We start from the raw sequence: 16181 nt of genomic DNA on the forward strand, positions 1-16181 counted from the left end.
GATCCAATACTGTTTAAAGGGAGTCTATCTTTTGAAAAACTCAATTGCAACTACAGGCACATTGGACTAACCTTTATAAAGGCTATTCTACGCCTACCTTTACTTTTTATTCTCCCCGCCATTTCTTCAAAACTTGGAGCATCAGGGGCGTTCCCCCAGCAATTCAAGCACCCTCTGTGTTATACCTGTCCACCTCCCCTTTCATGCTTGTGCTACGTCCCCTCCTCCTCTTTTCCAGAACTTGTGCCTTGCACAGGCCTCGGACACCGCGCCTTGGGCATGCACAATCGACTCTCACTCCGGGTTTGGGCAGTGCCAACTGCAAGCGCCTGAGTGGCCATTTTGTTGTGGGTCTGCTAAATACTCAGTGCCCACTCCTTAAAGGGGTTGGCTACTTTCCAACCAATATTGAGATTATAAAATATTGTGTAGTAAAAAGTTGTACAATTTTCCAATATACTTTCTTTATTCCTCTCAGTTTTTTAGATCTCTGCTTGCTGTCATTCATTCTGTTACTTCTAGAGGATAAAAGTCTGACTCTGGTCATGTGATTTACGGTTCATGGTCATGTGATGTACACACAAGTGCACACTGTACAGCGCGATAGGTGCTGCTGTGGAGAAGGATGTATCTGACTGTCAGGAACGCCCTTCTGACTGTAAAGTACTACAGTACCGTGACCGAAAGCTCTTTACCTGGGGCACAGATCGGGAAAGCCGACACAGTGCGCTGAATTCAGCACAATGTCGGCTTTCCAGCAGTATATAGAACTGCCTGTGCCCCAAACCATTAGTTACTGCTGAACACACAGCTGCACAACTCAGACTGAGCGTAATACCCATGTATATCCAACAAACTGCCCTCCCGTCCCTGGGTAAACTAGTAGGAATAAGGCACAACACATCTAGTCTGGGTTAAAATTGTGGGGGTCGGCCACAGCTTTATTAAACAACAAATCAGCAGAACCCTGCTACCCCATGACGAATTCGTAAGGCGCGTTACCGGAATGCCCCACCACTTCCTGGGTGGGCATGTGTGAGATGTTCCGCGGGTGACGCGCCTCTCCTCTTCTCACGAACTTCACACAGGGGAGGGTACAAGGTCCTGCCAACCTGCAAGCTGTGACACCTGAGTAATACAAGAAAAAGAAATAAATAACCGAACTCGACAACCACAAAAAACAGACATCCCCAAATAAATAATAAATAACACGAGTTAACTAACATCATCAAAAACAAAGAAAAACAGCCTAAACTGATCAAAGAGGGAGGGAGAAACACAGTCGGCGCTGACGGGGATCCGAAAGGAAGTCCCCGCCCAGCGCCGAAGGTTAAATACCCCGCGTGAGGGGGGCTCCACCCCCCCGACCCACCCACCGCCACGTCAGCCGCCGCGACGGGAGGGGGAGAGGGCGGAGCTGAGCGTAACCACGCTCAGTCAGCAGCCGGGTCGGCGAACATTACCATTCAGAATTGCTGTGTCTGTAATGAGCTGTGCACCTGTGTACATCACCTGACCATGGACTGTATCTCACATGACGATAGACTGTACATTACCTGACCATGGACTGTATCTCGCATGATGGACTGTACATTACCTGACCATGGCCTGATTTTTATCCACTGGAAGTAAACTGAATGGCAGCAAACAGAGATCGAGGAAAATTGTATAGCTTTTCATTATGCAAACAATATTTGCCTCTCACTATTGATCTGAAACTGGACAATGCTTTTAAGTTGCATATTGGTGGGTTTCAGATTTGATAGGGCTCCCCGATCTCAAACATTGTTTGTTCCCTCTGAATGGAGCAGTGGTTGGACAGGATCACGCACCAATCCATTCATTTCAATGGGAACAGAGATGGTCCTGTGCTGTATGTTTTCTGGTGGTCCCTTTGAAATGAATAGAGTGGGGGATGCACTTGTCTGACATGTTTGTTTAGAATAGGGAGAAAAGTACCCCTATTCTGATCAGTGGGCCCCCACAGCTTTGCAGGTTTTCCCCTATAATGCGGATAGAGATACATTTCTAAGATGCAGCCAAGAAAGCATTTGTTCTGGATTGGTGGGGGTGCACAGGTGAGTACTGTATGTGTGCTTTTTTTTTCCTGGATTCCAGTGCTCTAGTGTGAGAAAAGAGGTGTTAATAGGATTATTTTCCTCCCTGCCTAGTAGTTATTGTTCGCCTTGTATTTTGTGTTTCAGGTAAGATGTGTTTACAGCTGGTATCTAGGCCATGGCTTTCTTAGTGTCTAGACGATAGAAAAAGATTGGTCTCTCTTAGCAAACCACAAGGGAGATGCAGTCACTTAATTATGTAAAACTTTCCCAACCATCTCCATGTGGTTTTTCATAGTTTAAGATGCGACCAGCGGCTGTTCACATTTACAGCTATTACAGAGAGCATGGAGCAGCTGTAAGACAACCTGTAAAATAAGTGGTCATTAAAATACATGCACTGATCTCTTCATACATATTCATACATTGAAAGTGTGCAGGGATTATAAATACACGACTAAGGTCTATACAGTACACAATAAGCACTCAGTATAGGTGCAATGTGGTTACAACCTGGTTAAGTTGTTTGAAAAACGAGCAAATATCTTTCCTATTATGAACGCTCAATAAAATAAAGTAATGGCGAGGTTTCAGCTTGACACTAAAGAAGCCAGTGCCCCAGAATTCATTAACTTCCTGGACTCCAGTGATTTAGAAATCAACGATACAGGACGTGAACCTCCGAGAGGGTATCGCTCTGGTGACAAAGCTGTCTTCATAAATTATAGTTATTTGCAATGTGTTTCTGACACATCACATCAGCTTGACTGTCACATCAGTGCCACATCCCATGAACATCTCTATGTGAACAGGAGAGTATCCTAATTACATCAGTGTCTGTGTCAGTGTAATATCAGACACATGACATGATATGGTGGAGCTGTCCTGAATGAACATCATGTGGGAGAGATCAGTAGTCTCTGCTTATATAAGAATAGTTACACTATAGTTTGCAGGGGTCAGCAACTTTCCGCACTCCAATTGTTATCTAACTGAAACTCCCGGCATGTATATTTACTCTACTGTTCTTGGAACCCCATAAAAGTGAAAGGGGCATGCTAGGAGTTGTAGTTTCACAACCACTGCAGTGCCGAAGGTTGCAGAACCTGGTGTAATATCTTTTGCATCAGGGCTTGTGATCTAAATGCAAAAGTGAACTTGGAGACAAATCTATGTGAAATAGCACACAAGTTCAACCCTGTATTTCAGAAGTAAAGTATTTTACTTGTTTGTATAGCGCCATGATATTCCACAGCACTTTACAGATCTTGTCAACACTGTCTCCTATAAGGCGTACAATCTAGATTCCCTATCAGTATGTCTTTAGAGTATGGGAGGATACCCACGCAAACGCAGTATACTAACCTCACCATTTTATCATAAGTGGTCCAGGGCCTTTCTCAGGATGATCAGAGATGATGTGCCACCGATCACCGTAGATCTAGCTCCTGGTAGCCGGGTAACTGTTATATCCCTGCAATATGTATCTCAAAAATGGAAACCGTATTATTCAGGGGCCGTATCCACACATTCTTATCTCTATTTTACTGCTACGCATGTTCTGTATCTCAGATACACTAACATTTGGTTTGTTCTGTGAGAAGTTCCCTCCATTCACATGTAAAATCTATTTCAGGTGCCAACTTTGCACCAGGCAAGCACCTTATTTAGCGCCGTCCTCCTTTTTTATGCTAACGTGAGATTCTGATACATTTTCTCAGCTGTTTATTTCTTTGTTAACCAAAGAGCACAGACAAGTATTCTGCAGTAGATCTTTATGCTGCCGAAATAGGCCTGATTCTTAGAAAGCAAGAAACTGCACCCCAGAAACCTTCCAAGTGACAACAATGCAAGTATTCAATGACTATTGATTTCTCCTGTGGGAGGGGGCACAGCTGCTGCTTAGATGGCTCTTTCCTCTGCTGGAATCAATACTCAGTACAAACACATTACAGTGGTTTTATTATGATATTTCTTTCATGCTGTGTTAAGGCATGAGGTGTTTGTTCATGTTGTGTAATACTGTTGCCTTAACACCATAGTCCCTGCTGTGTAACATTGCATTATTACATGTATCACTTCCATTCCTTTGATATGCAGACTATAATTATTGGCGTTTTGTTCATTTTTTATTTTTGTACATTCATGCCCATTACATGAAATGAAGTGTTTCTGGGTATACATTTGTGATGTGCAGTTATATAAAAGCACTTTCGTAAGGTAAGGGATGCTCATTAACTCATTATATACAATTAGAGGAGACGATGAGCGGTAGAGTAGTGGGATTCTCTGTTATCAGAAGTGACTATCTCTTGTGACTTGAATTCTTGAATGTTTGGAGATTACAATTCTAAATATGCCACCATATATACTATATGCATTGTTCAGCAACTACATTATGGGGGTGGATATTGGTCTTGTCACCCTAGAGATATTGACTGTAAGCCTTATACCGTTTCATTGCAATGAAAAGGAAAATTGATTGGAAATCTCTCTTGGTTATGTTGGTAATACCTTCAAACCATATAGTATATATTTTATGAGCTGATGTATATTGAAGAATTTGAGCATGTTAAGCCATCTACAGAGATGTCTGGCAGTGGAATCCTGAGTTATCCAAGTATTGACAACCTCTGAAAGGAGTTTGCATGTACTCCCTATGTTTATGGGGATTTTCTGTGGATATTCAGGAACTGATCTGTCCATTTTGTGCTTGAGGTAAGGAAATTTAGATTGTAAGCCCCATTAGGGATTGTCACTGATGTAAAACCAACAATATCTGTATAGCACAATGGAACATACAGGTATATAGTCAAAAACTGATACAGTATTGTGCCAATTTCCCCACAATGTGCCGTGCAGTTTGTTCAGAAATGACAATAAATCTAAAGGCAGAAGCTTTTCCCGCATTAGAGGCTTTTTTTTTTCCAAAAAACTTGGTTTGAAGGTATTCCCCGACAGTAGGTAATGAAAGGGTATCTGTCCTTTCTGCACCATGATGGCCTGTGCCTTATGTAAGCAGGCAGGTTAAATCTATGCATTGTTACATTGTATGTTTTAATAGAATCTCCCACATGTATTAGCGGTGTAGGTGATCATGACATTTGGTGCTTTGTTTGTACAGATTTTGCGCTGTATTTTATAATTACAGTAGTGCATACCAGAAATGGATAAAAAAAATATTGTGCTCATTATTTCAAACAAGGACAGCTTATGTGGAGCAGCTTGTGTATTAAAGCAGTGCTTAGCAGCGATTTTGATGTTTGGGGAATAATGGCTCTGCAGAGGTTCATATGATTCAAACATATAAAGCAGTCATTTAGATAATTCTCGATCTGTCTGTCTCTTCTTCTGTAAAGTTTAATTCTCGGATAAGAGGAAGGATGAAAGGGCACTTAAGGACATCTGTCGTGCCAGACTCCCTCCGTCTAGTAACAGCTTATTGACAATCTGCTACGCTCCTTTTCGGAAGGAGAACTCAAACTCTTAAGAAAGTGTGTAGTCTTTGACTGTTATTTCAAGGTGCTAAGCGCCAGGGTGAAGAGTGTTCACAGGACTATGGAAAGGTGAAATGTCTCAATATATTTACACATATGCAGCTAATTTTCATATGTGGAGGTTATGACATCCTTGGAAAGATGAGCGATATATCATCTGACCACAAAGGCTCCAACTAAATGATTTTAGCCTTTATGGCTGTATTCGTTCTTTTTTTCCTTTTTTGTTTTTTTTTAATTATACAGCCTAAGGAGATGCCAACATCTTGGTTTGGGACTGAATTTTGACCACTGAACATCATTCTTTTTTTAACCCCTTCCCACTGATCTCCCTTTTTGACTCCCCGCTTTTCAAACCCAATAGCCGTTTTATTTTTCTATTCACAGAGCCATATGAGGGCTTAATGTTTGCAGGGCTTAATGTTTGCAGGACAAATAGTTTTTCATATTGTTAGCATTTATTATTCTGTACAATGTACTGGGAAGCCTGGAAAAAATTTCAACTTTCTTATTGGCTTCGTTTTTGCAGCATTCATTATGTAGCCAAAATTGCATGTCATCTGTGTTCTATGGTTGGGTATGATTCCGGAGATACCCCATTTCTATTGTTTTATTTACATTATTACCTTTTAACAAAAATCCAAAGGGATCTTGAACCCCAGGGGGTCTGTTCACTAATGCAATGCATTACAATGCATTGCAACATACTGGCATTTGCCTAAAGCAGCCTGGCATACAAATAAATGCCATACAAATGGTCTGTTGTGGGCACTGATCGTGGGCTGTAGTGCCGAGTCTTTGCTGTATAATACAGATGTTGGAAAGGGGTTAAATTGATCTCCTACACCAGGGGTAGGGAACGTACGACTCTCCAGCTGTTGCAAAACTACAACTCCCAGCATGCATACTGGCTCTGCTGTTCTGGGAACTCCCATGGAAGTGAATGGAGCATGCTGGGAGTTGTAGTTTCACAGCAGCTGGAGAGCCAAAGGTTCCCTACCCCTGTCCTACACCATATCAGAAATATTCTGCAGTGTTATGCTTTTTTGGAAGCACGATCATGAAATGTGTCACTGATATTAAAGGGATATCCCTGCTTTAACAGCTCCATTTTGCTTAGAAAGTCCTCCAATAATATACTGATAGAGCAAGGAACATTCTCCCATCCTCGCAATATGCTGAGTCATCAAGGGGGGATGTCCTTGGTGAATTGTTACAGGAGTAATAGTCTCATATGACCTAAAAGATAATTTCCTTTTATGCTCATGATACACATAAATGTAAACCTTACCAATAATGTACTTGCTCTCTAAGAGCCAAACAATAGACTTACCGTAAGTAAGTTTCTCATGTCAGGCATTTATGACAATTGCACAGAAACGTCTTATAAAGGAGGTCCCACTTCTAGGATCTGGAAAATAGAAGATAAGGGACCCTCAGGCCTGAGTCCTTGTGGATTGAAAGGTAACATCCCATTTCTTTGTGAGTTCAGAAAACGGCCTCGTAAACTTGCTTGGCATTTTTCAGAACTTTCATAGATCTGAATAAAGAGACACCAATTTGCATGGCTACCTGTCCATTCACAGCGGTTGTGGATTGTGACCCGTATCTATGAGACTTTCATGTCAAATCCTGTAGATAAAAATGTATAGCATAGGAAAACTTCTTTAAAACCTCTGCATGTTTTTAGATGCATTGTCAGCATTTCATTATGACAGTCACTTTAAAGTCATGGGAAACAGGCGTGGTCCCTTTAGATTGGAAAAGGGCAAATGTTGTCCCCATCTACAAAAAGGGGAAAAGGGATGATTCAGGAAATTACAGGCCGGTAAGTCTGACCTCGATAGCAGGAAAAATCTTTGAGCAAATTGTCAAGGAACATTTACTTCGGTACCTGGATGGGAAGGCATTAATTAACCAGAGCCAGCACGGCTTTATGACCAATAAATCTTGTCAGACTAACCTGATTTCCTTCTACAACAAAATCACTGAATGGTTGGACCAAGGGAATGCCGTGGACATAGTATATCTTGACTTCAGTAAGGCATTTGATAAAGTATCACATAACCTTCTTATTGAAAAAATGATTAAGTATGGCTTTGACAAAAAATCAGTTAGGTGGATTTACAACTGGCTTAATGATTGGGCACAATGAGTAATACTAAATGGCTACACATCGAACTGGAAGAAAGTCAAAAGCGGGGTGCCGCAGGGCTCTGTTCTGGGCCCAGTACTTTTTAATATCTTTATAAATGATCTGGACGATGGAATTATTGGGGAACTCATAAAATTTGCAGATGATAGGAGGAATAGCCAACACTAGAGAGGAGAGAGAGTGTATTCAAAAGGACTTAGACACACTGGAACAATGGGCTGAGGCGAACAAAATTGCATTTGTCCCTGTTAAATACCAAGTTCTACATCTGGGTAACAGAAATGTAAAAAACATATATAGTATGGGAGGAATAGAACTAAGTGATAGCATAGGGGAAAAGGACTTGGGCATAATAGTAGATCACAAATTCAACATGAGCAAACAGTGCGGTGCTGCTGCAAAAAAGGCTAATAAAATTCTGGGATGTATTAAGACAAGCATTGAATCTAGATCAAGAGAGGTCATTATTCCGCTGTACTCTTCCCTGGTCAGACCACACCTGGAATACTGTGTACAGTTCTGGGTGCCTCAGTTCAAGAAAGACATCGATATATTGGAGCAAGTCCAGAGAAGAGCAACCAAAATGGTGGAAGGTCTGCAAACCATGTCCTATGAGGAGCGGCTAAAAGAACTGAGATTGTTTAGTTTGCAGAAGAGAAGGCTGAGGGGAGATTTAATAGCAGTCTACAAATATCTGAAAGGTAGTCACAGTGCAGAGGGATCTACCCTATTCTCATTAGCACAAGGAAGTACAAGAAGCAATGGGATGAAACTAAAGGGAAAGAGATACAGATTAGACATTAGGAAAAACTTTCTGACAGTGAGGGGAGTGAGAGAGTGGAATAGGCTGCCACGGGAGGTGGTGGGCGCTCCATCAATGGAAATCTTCAAGCGGAATCTGGATAAACATATAGCTGGGATGATTTAGGAAAACCTGCACTCGCAGGGGGTTGGACCCGATGGCCCTTGAGGTCCCTTCCAACTCTACCATAAGAATAAGATGGACCACCCGGCCTTTACTAAAGGATCCAAGTAGCATTATTACTACTGATTCCCTCCTATCGTGCCAGGCTTCTATGCCACAGGAAATAAACCAATTGGATATCTTGCTAATAGTTTTAGTTATTCCCTTTTTTCCGGGGACCCCTGTAGTAAATTGCTAATTGGAAAGTTATTCTGTTATGATCACAGGGCCAAAAGCTGGATTTTGTGTCACTGAACCATTCTGTTATGTGAGTGGGCTTTTCTTAGATTGAAAGGCATAATTGTCTGAAAGTGGTTCCCTCTGAAATCTTTCATATAAAGATTAGGAGAGTTTCATCTTCAAGAACTAGTCATCATCTTGCCTGTTACCAACATAAAAAGCTTATAATCTTAATGGATATGAATCGATAAATTAGCGCGGCTGTAGATGTAGTAAAACACAGATTAAATGACTCACTTCAGCAGCTATTATCTGTGCTTCTGCACCTCTCTCTGTACCAAGCAGCTGGACAATTTACATAATCACCCTGCCAAAACCCACAGAGTCACTTATTTTCTGTCCCTGTCGAGGCATCGTAAATCTAGGGGACCGCAAAATTATGACATTCCAAGGAGCCTGCTCTATATCAGATGCAATAGATGAAGACGGCATTCATTTACTTTCAGTTGGTGGTCGTATTAACCAGTCTCCTAGAAGTTCAGCATAAAAAAGCTACTTTTTTGGTAACTTTCATAGACTGCAACAAAGTAATTCACAAAGGAAGCAACAGCAATAATTCTTTTTGTTGCATTACCTTCATAGTTTGTGAGGTTTGTCTTCTGAATAAAGCAGATGAAGGTAAGCAGAACCTACCAAACTATAGCAATAACCTGAGCAGAAAAATAATGTATTCGCCACTTCAAAACCTTCTTCAAAAGAATATGGCATTAAATGTATTGTACAGGGTTAAAAAAAAAAAAAAAACCTCTGCTTTCTTCTAAAATCAGCACCACACCTGTTCACAGGTTATGTGGTATTACAGCTCAGGCTCTCTCACGCCTTCTAAGTTTACTTTGCAGTGGAATATTACATGCCCTAACAATGTGCAGATTATCGGCTCCATAGATATCACTGCCATTAGTTTTGACTATCAATATCACTGCACCATCAGAGGTCCTGGCCTCACAGCTCAGCGTCATTGCTGGGGAATAGGGACACCAACCTTCACAGTAGAAGACCATTGAAGTGTGCCATCAGGGGGTGACACTGAGCTTTAAGGCCCGCCCTTCTGCCGGTTTATATCATGCTCTATATTAGGGGACATGAAAGTTCCTCTTTAAATAGAACTGAGCTGCAAAACTAGCCAAAATTCAGGTTAAGCTCTGTTTCTGAATGAATGCAACCTTCATTTTCTATATTGTGCTTTTTCTCATGTGTTTTAACACCTTGTATTTTTTTCCATTTTCCATTATGCAAATAGGTTTTCCCTGCGATCGTCATATTTGGCAATAACATTTCTATTATGATTGTGTATAACTCCATGACTTGATGCTTTAGTTTTGTGGCATTCCATAAAATTACAATGTAAATTGCCCCCATGTGATATTTACGGTATATAGAAACTACCGCACAGAGTTTTTATTATGGGATTCCGTACCATCAGCATTTTAGTATAGCGTCCGCAATATGTAGTATGGTAAGGCTTATCACCTCTGCTCCAGAGTGTACAGAGAACTGGAAATCTGTCAATTATCGCTATATCCTCCCATTAGGTGATAACATTGAGATGGCCATTGTGTGCTTAGGCCCCAACTTCAGCACCTTTACTGTATTCTTCGTATGTGTTAGCACTTGGTGTTACATTGCCAACCCCATATTGTAACTATGCTGGTGTCCATGAGCTCACATTAGAAATGCATTATGCTTTGTTCAGGTAAATGACGTAACTCTGACCATTGTCTTCTGGCCAACTTCTGTATGTGATGAAGCATTCGCCGATGAACCTAGATACTGTGTACCGCACATTATCATTACAGACTGTAAGCAGTCATTTAGGAGCAGGATATTGGCATTGTACAAATTACAAAACTGTGCAGCTTGTATAATAGCGAGCGATTCCTTTCATGGAGCATCATGAGCTGCTTCACGTAATGGTGACTAATTATTTAACCATGACTGGCAGCTCTGAACATTGTGTTCTTTTTGCCTCGCTTACTATGTTTTCTGTGAATCTAATTACAAAGGAAGCGAGTATTCCTTACAGTCTGCTATGAATACAAGCAAAGGGATGAAAGCCTGGACTGCATACTTTACAGAGCATAGGTGGATCCATTTACATTGTCCTCATATCAGGGGTTAATTCTGTACATAGGGAGCAGAACGGGATAAATACAAAGTCTTTTAGTATTGGTTTTACTTTCCTAGAGTCTCACATATTTATTCCAAATCTAAAATATGGTAGACGGTTTTAGGATCTATTTTATCTAAGACAATTTAAGATTTTATGCAAATTAAAAATGTGAACATGAGTGGTAGGAAATAGTCTTATAGCAAGTGACAAACAAGGTAAGTGTCCCAAATGCATATATAGCGAATTATCCGGGACACCGTACACAACCGACAATCGCTCCTACCTTACCACCAATAAAATCGCCAAATTTTGTACTAATCAAGTAAATGAGTGCCCCGGGCGACATATTAGAACCAGGCAATTTCTACTCTTTAGATTGATCATGCCCATATGTGTAATAGAAGCAAGTTTTTTAATGGTTGTGTGGCTGTACTAGTCCCCGTAGAGCTAAAGTTGAAAGTCCCAATAAACCGGAGATATATCTCGGCCTAAAACACTAGGCTAAAACCCTCTGACTCTTCAGCAATCGATTACAGCTATAAAGCAAATGGTTGCCTACAAGAACAAAACACTAGTTTACAGTAGGGCTGCCAACAAATATGGCCTTATTTTGTAACGCTCTTATCTGGAGTGAACTAATAGGTTTACAGTGAGACTACACAGTCTATGGCAGATTTATCAAACAACATCAGGCATCTTGAAATATGTTTCACAGTTTATGTATTAAAGTTGCAAATATCAATTTAATAAAAACCCATGCCATCAAGTGAATGAAACAGAACCTGTTCTGAACACAGTTTCATTTCTTATGTCTTCAAGGCCTGTTTAGGTTTCGGTTAATACTTTAATGGGACAAAAATGCCGTACTGTGCACAGGCACTACTGCTGCCAAGCATTCAGGTAGATGGGCCAGTGTAAAGAATGAAGAGACCTTAACCCTCTGGGGGCATTCACACTTGTGTGTCTGTTCACCCTTTAGGTTTCCGTCCTAATTCCTGGAAAAGTTGCATAGGGGAGAGCTTGCTGGTGGTCAGTTTTAAAAAAACCCATTCATTTGAATGGGTTTTTAAAGTAAGCCGCTGGTGTCTGTATGCAGCCTCTCTGCGATTAAACTGTGTTTTTTGTTTTGTTTTTTTTTTGTTGGGGGGGGGGGGGGTTGCATGGGCACAGTGTCCTGCATGACAAAAATGTCCGTTCAAAAAACCCCCCAAAAAAAACAGTAACCGTAACAGTAAGCGTGAACACCACATTGGCTGTCACAGCCTTTTCAAATGTCCAGGAGTCTTAACCCCACCAATCTGATGTTGATGACCTGTCCTAATAATAGTCCTTTAATATTGTAATCCCACAAAACCCTTTACTCTCTTCCATATAGAGGTACCTTATTTATTAATATTTTATGTTCAAGTTACTTGCTTAGCATTGAATGGCGCTGTACCTTATTGTTTGGGACAAAGTGTAAAGCTTTCAAAATACTTCCTTTTGCAGGCATCCTATCCTTCTGGAGGTCCTGTTCTTCGGCCTGAGGATGAACTGGACAGACTCACTAAGAAGATGCTGTATGACATGGAGAACCCTCCTTCCGAAGAGTATTTTGGTGAGGAATGATCATACTGTTCTTAAGAGCACAAGTAGATAAAACTACAATACTGTAAACCTAGTTGCCTGCCTTTCTGGTGCTGTGTGCATAGACAAGGGTCTATGCACACAGTATATCTTCATGACCCTTGAGCGAATTTCTCACCCTCATGTTTGCTAACAATGCATTTCCTTTGGAGAAAGCATCTACTGCATAGGTTCTAACCAAGCGGTAGCAAAGGTGAAGGAACAAACTAGGTTCATCACAGCTTCATGGTGTTTAATAGTATGTACGCCCTTGTTTAATCTCATCTTCTAAATGCAAGGCATCCAAATTGCAATTGATTATTTTATCCACTACAGAGTGATCGCCATCATAGATGCTTATTATTACTACTTTTTATTCACTTATATAGTGCTGACATAAGGTAAGCTCATTTAAGTGCAAAAGTAGTATTTGCAAAGGAAGTTTTTGTAAAAACATTCTAGAGTTCCCAGTAGTCATTTTCCTCTTAGGTCTGTTAAAATGGCTCTTCTGAGTGACTGTTTTTTATTTAGATATGTAAGCAACATATGTATTGATTTTAGCAATAATTTACACTTAATTCACACTACTTTTATGTATGTATTTATCCAGTGCCATTCTGTAGTCATTATCCTTTGCCATCCATAAAGGGGTTGTCTGTGATTTGCTTTCATTTATGGCCTATCCTTGGGACAGTCCATAACTATCTGATTGGTGGGGGACTGACAGCCAGCCCAGCCCCTGCAACGCTCAGCTATTTGGAGGTGGCTCCAGTCTGTGTACTATACAGTGCATGTAGCTGGAAGCAGTTGGCTCCATACTGAAGCTCAGCAAATATTGAAGTCAATGAGAGCCGAGCTGCATTATCTGCACACAACCCCTATACAGAATAAGGAGACAACTGCTCCAGGCTCTGTGCACTGTATAGTACACAGACCAGAGGCACCACTGTACAGCTGATTGGTGGCTGGTTGTCTTACTTTGTCACGCATCTGAATTTGAATACTGTTTTTTTTCGAGCAGCTGTATCTTTTTTTTTTTTTTTTTATTTATTTAGCGAAGATAGGCAAATTATAACTTGAAACTTTAGACTTCTCCTTTCAGATCACTTCCCATATGGCAATACTAAATGGGTTATAGAGAGGAGTAAGCAGTCCCATAGCGGCATTGTAGGGTTTGTTACACGGTACATCCAGACTGACCTGGATTCCTTAAACATCTTTGATGACTTGCTATACAGTGTTTTCATCTTTAAAGTAAGGGTTACATTGTCAAAGGTTAAGTATAATTTTGTTTAGTTGTTATAAATGCAATAGATATAGAGGAAACAGTGGGACTGCCTCAAGCGTCATGCTGAACTGAAGTAATTTCTGTCATTAAAGCAAATTGTTTTATCACTTGTAATGCTAATCATCTCCTCCAGCTTTATGTATCAAACCTTTTTATTTTCTTTTTTACGCTGTCTGTGTCTTTGCCAATTTATTGTCTTCACATACTTATCTCCCATTCATCCATTTCATTTAGTATGGAGCCGACAGCTTATCCACTGTTATTATGGCCCATTGATCAAGTAATTGGAAAAGGGCAAATCGGTAGCGGCAGTGCCTGCGATTTGCATGAAATATTCCCAGCCCTGGGTCCATGTAGCATGGTAATTGCTGCATCCACATAGCTGTCAGCTAATAACTATATTAGTCAGAATATGGAAAGCCGGATCTTAGCATATTAAAAATTGTATTGGAGCAGATAGGCTTTGAATAGAGGGATTTAATTAAAGATGCTAGCAGGCTTCCGGGCTTTATGGGAAGTCAAGGGGAAAATGTTTACAGATAATTAAATGTAAGTCCTTTGGGTTAAATGAGGTCATTGCCCTTCAGTGTTACCTTTTGTAAAAGGGTTATCCCATGACAAATGTTCTATTTAGAGGTAAAGAACTTGTAACACAAATTACAATATTAATGCATAAAGATATGATTTGCTGTGATCATTTATATTGGTAGCTGTGGTGGCACCCCTGGATTTCCTAATATACTCTGTGTCCACCTATACCATCAAGCAGAGAGGACATGCATGGATATTGTATGTCCATATAAATGATGTCCTTGTTATTCTGCCCTATGAGGATGCAGATGCTGCTTCTCTGCTTCTCCGAGCAGTGGCATTCTCTTCTGGCAAGTAGAGACGATCCAGCATAGGTGTCATAATGGAGCTGCTGGAACAAATAAACCTGAGAAAGTGGGAGTTTAAGAAAAAAATAAATCAGTTGTAAATAGTTTTTTATCCATTTAGTACCATTAGATTACAGTGTGTGTAGAAACCGGGTTTGAGTTAACTCCTTTTAATGGTTTCATCTATTTCAGAATAAAACTAAAAATGTTGGAGGTATTTGTGATAAATAGGCTTTTCTATGCAATGCTGCGTTCTTAGTCACTCTTCTTCCATATTCTATGTTCTCTTAGAACCATTCTTGTATTAGATTAACAATTTTACCTGAGGTAAAATTTATAATGGGATTCATGTAAAGAAGACCTTCAGCACTTCACACATACAGATGTGGCAGACATGATTTTCCATTTTGGAGCTGCAATTTGATATCTTTCAGTAAAAATAATGCAGACAAGTTGGCCGTAGTTACATAGCGATGTTCTCAAAAAGCCCTGAGTGAGCACTAAGGGAAGGAGATAAGCGATTGTAAGGCGAATGTACTCTTGCACTATTGCTTTTATGGAGAATTATATTGGAGCAAATGTCCACTGGCAAATATCTCGTTGATATCAAATTTATTTGTGCCAATGGACACATTGCAAGTACTACTTTGACAAACACTGTTCTCAGCAGTATCCACTTAAACATTTTTTAATACAGTGAAAACTCTTTGAGCTAACCACCCAAAAGCGCATTTGTGCAACATTGCAACTGAGAACTAACTAATATGTATGGATGCAAAGTGCGGAAGTGGTTTTGATTAGGTCGACATGGAAATGTATCTGGGATACTTTAGTGATGTCCTTCTAGAGCACTCTAGTGGTCCAATAGCAAGCTTTACAGGTGTCCAGTAAATATAGCTCAGTCTGCAATGGGTTGCCACTAAAATTATGTCCATGCCTTTGACTATTTGATGAACAGGACACTATGAAGTATCACAATTGATATAGACTTTGCGTTTACCATGAGATATTTATTATGATTGCTAAAAATCTAATATATATAAAGATCAAATATGCACAGTAAATGTATATTACATTACACAGGTTTGTATAGAACGCTTACCATGTCTTTATTGAGAATAGATACTGTATCTCTATAGAGAGAGAACTACACTGCTCAAGTCTTTATCAGCAAACTGTAATTAGCTGAACTGATTGTTTTGACAGCAGAGCTGTAGATAACAGTGAGAGCACTCACTCGCACAGAGAGCAGTGACTCCTAGCTCTGTCCTCTGTCCTGTCAGGTACAGGTCGTGCTCCATGGAAACACTGTGTAAACACTATGGAAACACTGTGTAAACTATGGAATGGATAATCTAACATGGCAGCCGATCAAAGCCACATTGCT

At 40.3% G+C, this 16181-nt stretch overlaps 1 protein-coding gene across 3 annotated transcripts in view; it reads left to right on the top strand.

Annotated features, from left to right (window-relative positions):
* LPP (LIM domain containing preferred translocation partner in lipoma) overlaps positions 1–16181 on the top strand; it is a 213329-nt gene that overhangs the window by 148851 nt on the left and 48297 nt on the right. For all 3 annotated transcript variants that reach the window (XM_075268542.1, XM_075268543.1, XM_075268541.1), the window contains one exon: positions 12512–12620. In XM_075268542.1, the coding sequence (XP_075124643.1) occupies positions 12512–12620 (109 nt within the window). The remainder of the gene's footprint in view (positions 1–12511; positions 12621–16181) is intronic.

Source organism: Leptodactylus fuscus, chromosome 3 (genome assembly GCF_031893055.1).
Source record: "Leptodactylus fuscus isolate aLepFus1 chromosome 3, aLepFus1.hap2, whole genome shotgun sequence".
NCBI classification, from domain to species: domain Eukaryota; kingdom Metazoa; phylum Chordata; class Amphibia; order Anura; family Leptodactylidae; genus Leptodactylus; species Leptodactylus fuscus.